Here is a 12,225-nt window from a genome sequence, read left to right on the forward strand (position 1 = left end):
CACTTCTAGCAAGATGTTTGTTTTGACTTCCACTGCAGACAGCGTAAGGATCAGGACCTCAGACGCTCTACGTGCCACCATTGCAAAGGAGGTCCCTCCTCTATAGCCACTGTAGGAGGAGAGAGTAGGCTAGTGTCTGGTGAGGTATCCAGACCTCTGGCATGAGCCAGTTTCTCATACCAGTTATCCATGGCCATGGTATCTTCTAGGGGCAGGGGATAACCATAGAGATTCTCAGATTCCCTTCATTCATAATCCTCTGGGCCTTTCTGGGAAATAAGGCTCTGTCTCCGACTCAGACTGTTTGGGTGCGGTCAGTGCCAGTGTCGAGCAACACTGGTTGGGCTTTGTATCAGAGTCTGGAATTATGATGGGATTGGCACCGTTGACTGGCATCAGCGGTGCCCGGAACTCCACCACTGGAACGAACTCTGGTGGAGGTTGTGGAGTCATGATCGGGGTTGGTCCATATATAGGCACAGATCACAAGGCCCTGATTGTTACTGAAATTGAACCAGCCGGCAGAAGTCCAACTTGGTCCCCTTCGGACCAATGGGGCCAGAGGGTGCTCCAGAGGGGGCCAACTTCCCAATAATGAGGTGCATGGCCTCATAAAATTCTTTTGGGTGGAAGGGAGTCGTTCCTGCTCCAGGAAACTCAGAGAGGCACAGAGCAAACCCATGCTTAGTCTCCAGGGGGACTTTGTGTTAGTGGGGCCTAGACTTGCACCAATGACTTGGACAGGCACGGAGAAGCCGAAGAACGCTTTGCCTTCTGGGATCTCTTTTTGTGGAACTTACCCAATGAAATTCGGGATCACAATGATGACCGGCGCAAGCGATTCCGAGAGTGGTGCCGGGACCTGCTTCACAACTAGGATCTGGAATGGTGCAGAGTCACATGTTGAGCAGCCAGGAGCCTTATGGCGTGCTCACAGATTGTCTTCAGATTCATGGTCTTGCAATGCAAGCAGACCTTGGAGTCATGGTCCTGCTCCGAGTAGGCCTGGGCAAAAATTTTGTTCCGTTCGCGGAAATTGCGATAATTTGACATTTTTGCGTTCCGCGGAGAGCGCGAAAATGTCAAAAATTCCGGTTTCCGCAGCTTGGCGATAATTTGTTTCTTGCTCGCGCTGTAAAATAATACATTCTCGCGCGCGCGCGATCGCCTTACCTGAATCCCTGCGTTCGACGACAAGTTTTCTTGATCCGGTCGCGTTCTCCATGAGATGTTGTATTGTTTTTAGCCATTTGCGCTGTCTCGCGACAGTTCGCGCCCGCAGTGACGTCATGCGTCGCGCGATCACGTCTTTCTTCTCGCGATCATGCACCGCGAGAACAACTCAAATCAAGATGGCCGCGCCCGCAAGCAACCACATGGGTAAGTTGGCGACCCGCAACCATGCAGAAAATCTCGCGAACATGCCGGAAAAAAACTTCCGCATCTTCGCGATATTTCTGCTTGTTTGCGATAATTTTAAACATTCTCGCGATAATTTGCGAAGGTTAATTCCGCAAATTCCGCCCACCCCTAGCTCCGAGCACCAAAGGCAGACCAAGTGAGGGTTTGTCACAGACATTTGCCTGTGATGGGCACCACAAGGCTTAAAACCAGTCTGTTTTTTAGAGGACATTAGTCCATAAATGTTCTGAAAAACGGCACACTGGTAAAGTGTTTGACAAAAAGTGGAACAAATCCAGTAAAAAAATGACTGGGGGAGCTCGATCCAGATTTGCACTGATAGTAAGGAAAAGAATGAACTGAGGTCAGTGCGCTGAGAAAGAGTTTCCGCATCCAGTCTGACACCTGGGGAATATTCTAAAATATGGAATGTGCAGCTGGAAGTCTCTAGAAAAACCAATGCCTGTTTCAGGGATGAGTACATGCACAGTGTCATTGTCCTAACACCAGCAAAAACAGACAGGACAGGTAAAATGGGGGGGGGAGGGGGAGGTCAGAAATCATGCCCTTTCTTAGAAAGACATACCAAATATTTCCAGGAAACCAGACCAGGAACTACAGGCTCTGGTGGGAAGAACTTGGAAACAAGGCTATTGGTTTCCAGAGCACTTCTTCAGTTGCACGCTGGATTTTCTCCATTTCCATTGCAAACGTTTTTAAAAGAAATAGACTGTGTGATTTTACAACACGTTTTTTCTATTGCAGTAGTATTTTATGCACTTGAGAAACGCTAGCACACACAGTTTGTGCAATTGCCAAGAATTTGGGGAAAACAGGGTGCTCATAGTAAGAGACAGAGCACTCCAGCTTGAAACAGAATGCCAGTTCCAGCAATAATCAGAACGGCAGTGATAGGGGGTGAAGAGTATCCCAGCTCTAAGCAGGGTGCCAGTGGCAAGGGAAGAGTGTAACAAAGCACTAACCAAAGTATTTGTTTTAGGGGTGGAGATTCACTGCCTTATTTATGAGAAAGTAACGCAGTGCGGTGCTGCAAGCCATTTGGCTGCGCTGTGCTGCGTTACTTTCAGAGCACAGGGATGGATAATTTTCACAACAATATGATGGATCCCTGTACTCTCCCCTGCGCTGGCATACAATTGGCTGCCATGCACCAATGCAGGCACCCTTGCACCACGGTGCAAGGGTACCTGCGTTGCGGGGATGATTGTTTTCATGCCGCAAGGGACACATTCCAGCACAAAAACAATCACAAGAGATGTTTTCCTCTTTCTATGCACGCTAGAGGAAAAACTGAGGAGAAATAAAAGTATTTCTTCTCGTTGCACCTCCTTACGTCTCTACTGGGGTGGCGTAGGATTCTGGCGCATTCCCAGATTTAAGAAACCTTGTAAGTCTGGGAACACCCACAGCAACACCCATGGAACGCCCCTTTCACGCAAAGTGCTTCATGAAAAGGGGGTAGATTTACAAGGACACGAAAAGCCACCCAGGGTGGCTTTACATGTCCTTGTAAATATGGAGCACCAAATTGCGCCTCTGGTGCGTCACAAAAAGTGAAGCACCCGCGGCGCAAGGGGCTTGTAAATATGCCCTATAGTGCTTAATTTGAGCTGGTGGTTTCTGGTGTTTGGCACCGGCATTTAACTGTCAAAACCAGCACATATGACAATCTGGTACATGGTGGCGCTGTCTGTCCAATTTACAGTTGAATGCAACAATAGTTGTAATTATTCAATATACATTAAAGATGGCTTATACCTGCCACCCAAGCCAATCTTACAGCTTAGGGGGCTGGAATAGAGTGTGATGCTTTGTAGGTGTGTTGGTACTGTCATTGGCAGCGCAATGGGTAGTACAAGGTACGGTGGGCTCCTGATGAGGGCCCTGACAATAATGTTTTTTACAAATTAAGCACTCGGTGAAATTCATCCCAACACTAAGCAGAATGGCAGTGGTAGGGTATGGTGAGTATCTCAACACAGAGTGGTGATAGCTGAAAATCACTGCCAAATCTACATCAATAAGTGAAGGCATTTATTTGTGTGGGGAGGCTGAGATTTCACTGTAACATTTCTAGTAACGGGCTGAAAACAACTGCTGAGGGAGTGAGTGGGGGGTTGAAATAGTGATATTTAGAGGGAAGTAAGAATATAGTCTCCTCCTTTTAAGAACTGAAAGGAACTGGGGATCACTGGCAGAGTGACTTGGGAGTTCTGCAAAACATGAACCATCTGTTGCCACTTTGTTTACCTTCACACTGACTTGGACAGAAACCAGTTCGGAATGCTTCATCTCACTTACAAAGTCTACACGTTGTCAGGACACACTCACCACACAATAAAAGGGAAAAAACCAATCAAATGAGGGCAGGCACTTACAAAGAAGGCTGGAGAGCAGCAAGGACTGGTTGTGATGTACAATGGCCACACAGCCCGTGTTGAGGGCCACCACACAGAGCACCAGCCAGTAGAACACTTGGGATTTGACCATGTGGCGGACGGAGATGCGCAGGAGCCGCTCTTTGTGTCTGAAGTAGGAGGCTCCATCCACTTTGGCACTCTTGATGCTGGCACGAGCAAGAGGCGTGCCTAAATGGGACAGAGAGATGACAGGGACAAGAATGACTCAAGGAAAACACTGCATGCGCTCAACTGCTCAAACACCCTCCCGCAGGAAGGGGCACTGGCTGCCAGACATGGACTTCACAGCTGTGACCGCTGGCTTGCCCCTTGTGACCCCTGGTACTGCCCTTGCGACCCCTGGTACTGCCCTTGCGACCCCAGACCTCAGAGGTGGCAAAATCAGTGCCAGGAACACAGTGGCAGCTCGTCCTTATGTATGTCGGTTGGGGTTTCCCTTTCTTTCTTTTCTCCCAATTTTCTGTATTACACTAATAGTGAATAATGTAGTGCGTGTAAATGTGACTGTGTGTATGTATGTATGTGTATGAGTGAAATTGAAGGTCAAAGGGCACAAAATGTCACTTCTGCTACCCCTGGCTTTTAGGTGAATTGACTTCCATGCAGCCAGCTAAACGTCACTCGTCATAGATTACGATTAAGCACATCTAACAAAAACCTCGCAGAATAAAGCCTGGAGTTTGCACCCTGATCAAACTGAAGCAGTGTCGCCCAAAGTTTTGGCAGTATGCAGGTTTGGACTCCACTGGGAAACAGTGCATTTGTGCTTACACTTGGGGAGAAGTCATTAGAAAGTGATGAAATATTGCTTGTCTCATTTCAGGGTAAGAGGTCCTTACAGTGGAAAGATGTACTCCTTACTCATCTTCAAAGCACTTTAACGCTTCGTCAGAGGTAGTAAGCGCTATATAAAGTGACAATACACTTGCACTTTTTTTTCAATAAACCTGCCTCATAAGAGAGAGATGCTTAAAGGCTCTACTGGCCTCCATTGTTTATTGGTAGCTGGTGGGGTGTGTGCATATGTGTGCGTCAGGAGAACACATGTGCAACTGAAAGTGGCCATATAATTTGCAGAGGCACTGACCCTCCATTTGCGGTGCCTTGGCCCCCACTATTCCGGAGCTAACATACATTGATTCCACTTGTTAATCCCTCCCTGCAAATCAGGATAGGAGATTGGAAGCTGGGCTTTGTTATCTCACTTCCGGTGGAGAATGTGTGGGATTGAAAACTACATGCTGCATCCATACTCACCCACAGAGGAGATATCTGCACAGTGATCGTCACTGGAATCTCTGTTCACCACTTCTGGCCTGCTTCTTTTTATGGTCGCACGTCTGAGCACTAAAGGGGCATAGGTGAACATAATGCATTTACAAAGAAAGGCCAAAAAAAAAACATAGAGCAGACAGAGAGGTGCACCTCGCCTATGGGGCATTTAAAATCAAAGTGGTAGAAAGAAAGGAAGGTGTTATTGAGGGGATACACTGGCCATGGGAGAGAATTGGGAAGTTAGACACCAACCGGAGGAAAGTTAAAGTGTCAGTCACAAGCAAACGTCGGCTACAGAACAAGACACCAGGCAAGGAGCAGTTAGAGAGCAAGACAAAAGACAAGCAGTTATTGAACAGCTAAACACTAGGCATCTAGGCATCTAGGCATCGGGCGGTGGTAGAGCAGGGATGTGGTGAATGAGTAGAGGTAATACGCGTATCTACAGTCACGATGCAGTCGATAACAAGTTGCATGCAAAGGAGCAGGCACAAAGTTAGTGACCAGACAAGAAGCAGTTACATTGCTAGGGTTTAAAGGACAGCCAAGGTGCAGTTAGAGTGCTATTCGCAAGCAAAGGGGCAAATCAGAGAGGTAGACACCAACCATGCAGCAGTTACATAGATAGGGAGCAGACATAGATTCATCTTGCTTTTCGACTGGTCATGTCACAGTATTGTTAAATGCGAGGTCCTTGGATATCATGACATCGAGATCCCTCTCTGGTTTAGTGATCTTTAAGATCTCACTTCCATTCCAATTGCTCATTAGGATTTCTGTGCTCTAAGTGCAAGAGGAGACTACAGAAGGAGGCAGAGTCAATGTACTATTGGCAGAGGTCTTCAAACATTTTGATGCTGAGACCCCCTTGTGAAACTTTTTTAAGCATAAGGACCCCCTTCTCACAAAAATTGCCAGTACTCTTCGTCATCGACAACAATCGACAACCATAAACGCCCCCAATTCCCACAGCAAATAATTTTTACTGTGGGGAAATAAGATTAAAGAGTGTTTAGCAAACCACAGGTCAGTGAGCATGGGGGTGTAGTCAAAGGTGTAGCTAAACACAAAGGGCCTAATTTATGAGGAATTTGGTGGATTTATGAAATACGGTGCATTCATGTCCTTTTCCCTTGTGTTGGCGCACAAATTGCTGCCAACCACCAACACAGGCAGGATTGTTTTTGTACAGGAAGGGGCACCTTACTTCACAAAAACAATCCAGAGATGTGTTTTTCTCTTTCTATGTGAGCTTCAGAATGCAGCACACATGGAAAGAGGAAACAATGCGGAGAAATGAAAACATCTCTCCTTGTTACACCTCCACTGAGGAGACATCCGTTTTTGGAGCTGCTATCAAAAACAAATCAGTTAGTAACGCACACCCTTTTCTCAAGTACAATGGGTCTAGAAACAGTACGTTGTATAAAGACCAATATTGTTCATAAGTAAATAACCATTTTCAAAAAAAGTTCTTGGAGGACTCAAAATATTCCACGGTTCCACAGTTCCACTGGATGGAACAAAGTACTTGTCACAGCTTCAAGCAAATGTTCTTTTTATTGGTTTTGAAACCCATATTAAGTATTCAAAATAGCCATCAAATATCCAAAGCAGCCAACACGTGTTTCGTCCGTGCTTGATATACACAATGACTTTCTCAAGGCTAGAGATTGGTGTTATTACTTCCAAACTCCAAAATACGACGTGAATCACGAGATGTCAAATCAATTAGACATCGCCATAATGTCTAAGGAAGCGTCACATAAATTCCAAAACAATTGAATAGCAGTGTTCTTGAAACTTGTAGATGAAATCCAATCTTGCATCAATAGTCACACTCGAAATAAGGTGTGATCAGTCAATAACAATCCGTGTGTTTGGGTAACACGTATATTCACCCACGCCTGATAACGCTCTTGGGAAGTGCCACTTACGTGATTTTGTAAACATGGGGCAGCATCAAAATCCATGGGTGTTGCGTGGGAACCCCACACAAAGCCCATGGAACACCTCCTTGACGCAGACTAAGGCAACGCAGTGACTTGCGCTGCAATGTCTTACTCCATATCTATGAGGCCATGCAAAGCTATGAAGGGTGACTTTGCACCGCCTCATAGGTATGGTTGAGAGGCTTGCGCCACCAGAGGGTCAAAAAATGTGATGCTCTGGCGATGCAAGCCTCTCATAAATAAGCCCCAACATAATCTGGGCCTTACTTATGAAGGCCTGCCACACTTTTACGCCACCATTGCGTCACTTTTTGTGTCATATTTACAAGGTGATGTATCTAAGCAGATGTGTCACTTTGTAAAGGCCTGCGCTACATTATACCTGTGTCAGGTATAATGTATGCAGGGTGGGCATTCCCCCAAATTAAAGGGTTGTAGAAGTAGCGCAGTGAAATCTATGAGATTTCGCTATGACACTTCTAGGAGACGCTACTGTGTCAATATCTTACACCTGGCTCACAGCAAGCATGAGACTGACACAGGCGATTCCGCATGGGGCTTGCCCTATGTGAAAGGACACATTGCTGGAGTTGCGTCTATTTTCAGACACACCCCTGCAATGCGTCACTTTTGCCCGAATAGATACGTCAGAAATACTGACATATCTGTAATTCCTTGCGACATTGTGCGCCATACATTAAATGCGGCGCATCCATTGTCACAAGAAAGGCGCAGTGAAAACTGCTGCATCATTGTCTTGTCACAGCGATGCAACAATTTTCAGAAATGAAACTCTCTGTACATTTTTTGAGGTTTTTCACCATCAGGTATCTAAATAAAAAATAATGTGCAGCGTAAATGAAGAATACATTCAAAAGTGGTCACTCAGTGGGAAATGCACTGTAGTACATTATGAAACCTCTATTAGTTAATGCACTGCAGAGATCTGTGTGTAACCAGAGAGCCACATAATTACATCTTGGTTGGTTCAGTGGAGGATAGTGATGTGCATTTTTAGTGCTACAAGGTCATAGTGTGTGACAGAAAGCACTGTGAATATGTAAGTCATTATTTTATACTTACATTACACATAGTGTAAGAATGCTGCAAAAGGTGCAAATAGTTTTATGATAAAATGGTGCTTCCAAAATGTAGATTTTAGTAATACCAGAGTGTATGTAATGCAAACTTTTTTCCATAGCTGTCCCTTGAACACCTCTTTAGGGGTATTAAATGCAGTTAAAATTAAAAGCAAGCACTTCCCAGCCCAGTTGTTAACACTTTGCACTTCCTCTCAAAAACCAAATCTTAAAGCCAGAACCGCTCCCAAGCATCCTTTACACTTGCAGATTAACTGATGAGGCACATTTGCTTTTCATTCAGGCAAGTAGCTGATACCGATCTAAATTAGCCATCCCAGGAGTCTGTCTTTTTTCAAAAGGAAAGCACACGTTTTGAATTGCAGGGACAATTGAAGCTGGGGAATGCTTGACCCCCTTGCCAGGGCTTCAAGGACCCCCCTGGGGGTCGCGCCCCACAGATTGAAGACCTCTATATTATAGAGTAAGGGTTGACAATCTAGAGGAAGGATTACAGGTGAGGACCAGGGACAAATGTATAAAGCAGTGATAAAGAGAATCTGCAACTTGGCGAGGGAGTAGTCTGAAATATCCCCCACTCATCATAGACTATGATGATAGAGTGGCGCACGTGAGTAGTCTGGGTCTCATACGTTTCTGTCCATATCTTACCTTCCAAGGCTGAAGTACCTGCGTTCTTATTTTCTTCTGCCAGCATCACTTCCTCTGCAAGAAAGAAAATATTAGAAATACAGTGAAACAGCAGTTGTTAGTCTCAAAACTGCAATCATTTACTGTCCGCAATGGCTACTTAACAAGCACTGAAAATTAAGATGGCAAATTTGGATAGTTTGTCTGCTGGTTATTACAGGGTGAACATCCAGAAAGTTGTTTTTCAGAAGTGAGGATGGAAGGACTATCCAGGGGAATATTTGATTAACCTTCTTACCACATTTATGGTTAGATTATACAACCTCACCATTCTTCTTTAAACTATTGTAGACTTCCCACCATAAATGGACCCATGTCTCAGATGAGGCTTCACATGCAATGCATATACCTCTGTCTATCTTGATAGTCATCTTGCTTTTCCAGGAGCCATTCCACATCATTTGTCAATGCAAGGTCCTTGGATACCATGACCTCGAGCTCTCTCTCTTTTGTGCAGTGATCTTTAAGATCCCACTTCCAGTCTAACTGCTCATTGGGATTTCTGTGCTCCAAGTTCCATTTGCTGGGAGCTGATAAAAGGAACATAACCCAGACCTGTTTGTCATTACCTCTTTCTTTCTTTACCTCTGAGTGATCATCTGAAAATAGGTGGATAATCCACAATGGCTGCAACAAAAGGAACACAGCTCAAGACACATTCTCATTTTCCTCAGAATGGACTCCTTTTATCAGCAATCTTTCGCGCCGAAGCTTGAACACTTCCTAATGGAATATTTCCCAACTTGGCTCTTACTCTGTTGTTCAACCTGTTTAAACTTATTGTGCTTGGAGTGGCTTTTGGGGTTTGAAAGTGGCCTACGTGGATTTTCTTCACTGTTTACCCATCATCTGTTATCCTGTCAACAACCTTAATCCCATTGGACTCTTAACTCTGAAACACGATGGATCTAGCCCCCAACTGCACCAATTTCCACATAAACCACATCAAAAGTCACCTCTGTTTCAAGACCAACATCGCTAAGAAGACATTGATAGTCTGGCTCCAGCTCTTCTCTGTATTCAAACAGCAGGCTTCCTAAAATATTACTTCACAATTGCTGTGTAGGCCCTCGTCCTGTTACACCTAGTTGATGGCAACATTGTACTTTCCGGCATCCCAGACGTCCACCTCATACCACTAAAGAGCATCTTCTCTTCAGCAGTAAGACTTTTCAAGGGACTGACATTGCATGAGCAGGTCACTCCCAAAATCAGGGAACTACATTGGCTCCTCTTTGCTGAAGTTAGGATCTGCTGTGTCGTATTGAAGGCAGTCAACTTCAACACACCATCCACATTGTAGACAAGCTCAAGGTCACTAGTGATGAATGCAAAACATGCAGCCACCTCCATCACCAGTCTTGAACCAAAGGAATGCAAGGAGAAAATTACCAGGCAACTTGCATGTACCAACTATCTGGAACTTGTTCCCAACAAGGGTCAACTAACATCTTCACTCCACTTCCGAAAGAAACGGAAGATTTTCATCTTCAAGGAATAAGGCGTCCAAAAAACTACTTTAATAACTTACCCACATTTACACCAATAAAACGACCATCCCATTTCAAACAAGTCTTACTTGCCATTGCTTTGTGCTGCGCCCCCTTTTATTGTACAGCTCTCTGGTATTTTACAGCTAGATTTGTACTATATCGATAAAGCCATACATCTGCATATACACTGCATGGTCTATTTAGAAATTGTCTCTTCATGAGCGTCCCACCCTTGAAAGCACTGACATAGGCAACAAAAGTTGTGCGCCCATCCTTTAGTCATCAGATTTGGAGATGTATTGCTTAAGTGACACTTTAAGTCTAATCTGTGGAGCCTCTTTTCTTTCTTAGATAGATTCAGTTGGAGGAAGAGGGCTGGAAAGCACATAGGGTTGTTTAATTTACCTTACCGCGCCACCACAGAAAGGAAGGACAGCTTCTCACTCAAAGTCTCTTTGTCTTTTGAAAATATGGTAAATGCATCATGGAACTCACTCGATCTCATGGTAAATATATTGACACTAGGAAAACAGTTTTAATCGTAAGGCAGTTTACTTTACAATTACTTAAGGGCTTTAAAGATAAGTTCAACAACAGAGTCATCGCCAATTTGAGGTTCCCCTGAGCAGTGATTTAACCACTTGGATCTAAAATACACATCAATAATCAGGTTCGACAAAACAGATAACAGCTGGTGTTGGCACACATTACATGGCAAATTGTGAGATTTCAGAGAAGGAAGCTGTGGGTGGATCAAGATGTTTCTGAGTGCACCTGCTACAGAATCCCAAAGGCCAACAGCTATACAGACTCCTCTTCGTCTTTCAATTGTCATCGACACTAATACTGAGCAACCCTTGAGAAAGGCAATGTCCTCATTGTTTCAGGAGATGCTCACGCATGTCCAGCATTGCATCTCTTGAAGCATCCATCATTGGCAATTCAAGAACTTCCAGCACTTCTCGTTCTGTGAGTTTCAAAAATTCCACCTGCGAACAGTCGCAGTTCACAGGCTTCCAAACGAAGACTCCAATCACGTGAAGATGATCTAAAATGGAGTAGCACATACTCCAGGACATTGCTTTCCACTGCAAAATGAGCAGCCTGAACATAGATGTCCCATATAATGAGTATTGGCAGAGAATCATTGGTTCGTTGTTCAAACTGAAGGACTTAACTCCCCCCACGTGTTGACACGCTGTAGTACTTGTCTGCCTCCTAGATTTGCCGTCCGCATCTAACTGAATACCCCCAGGTTCACCAAATCAATTTTCTGTTGTCTTTCGCTTTCCATAGACAACTCACATTCAGTTCCTCGAGAAGTATTCCCATACTGCCATAGACATCCACCACCCTATGTCCATGACACTCTGGAAACAAAGTCCTGGCCCTTTAACAGCTTGTCATTCTGCACATCCAGTGTGTTACATTTACATTGCATCATTTTAAACTACTTACTTTTACAACACATTTTACATGTCATATTCATTTTAAACGCATGCATTTACTTCGGAAATATGAGTTGTAAAAGTAAGTCTTTGAAAATTATTTATCTCAGTTATGTTTCAAATAAAACATCCGTCTTTCCTTTTAGAAGATAAAACATTTAATTAAAACATGAACTCAAGAATGTTAATGGGAAACTATAGAGTTTTATTATTGAAAATAAAAACAACGCGGATATGTACAGCGGATTTTATTGTAATAGAAATACAATTAACACGCAAACTGTTACAACACACATGTGTCTGAGGTATCCGTTGAATACAGGACGCCATGAGAAGTTTCAGCGATAGAATTGAACTGCCTGACCACACAGCAGTGTGGTGTATAAATTACAGAACGAAGGGTTCCTTGTATGTGGTAGATATTG

The 12,225-nt window shown here is 44.3% G+C and overlaps 1 protein-coding gene across 1 annotated transcript in view; it reads right to left on the reverse strand.

Moving 5' to 3' along the window:
• The window catches only part of CACNA1E (calcium voltage-gated channel subunit alpha1 E), a 1,399,715-nt gene that overhangs the window by 531,424 nt on the left and 856,066 nt on the right, over positions 1-12,225 (reverse strand). Inside the window, exons 9-11 of the mRNA XM_085601759.1 lie at positions 8,821-8,874; positions 5,100-5,189; positions 3,801-4,010 (exon numbers count right to left, since the gene is read on the reverse strand). Of these exons, the coding sequence (XP_085457885.1) occupies positions 3,801-4,010; positions 5,100-5,189; positions 8,821-8,874 (354 nt within the window). The remainder of the gene's footprint in view (positions 1-3,800; positions 4,011-5,099; positions 5,190-8,820; positions 8,875-12,225) is intronic.

This window comes from Triturus cristatus, chromosome 4_2 (assembly GCF_964204655.1).
Source record: "Triturus cristatus chromosome 4_2, aTriCri1.1, whole genome shotgun sequence".
In the NCBI taxonomy this organism is placed as follows: domain Eukaryota; kingdom Metazoa; phylum Chordata; class Amphibia; order Caudata; family Salamandridae; genus Triturus; species Triturus cristatus.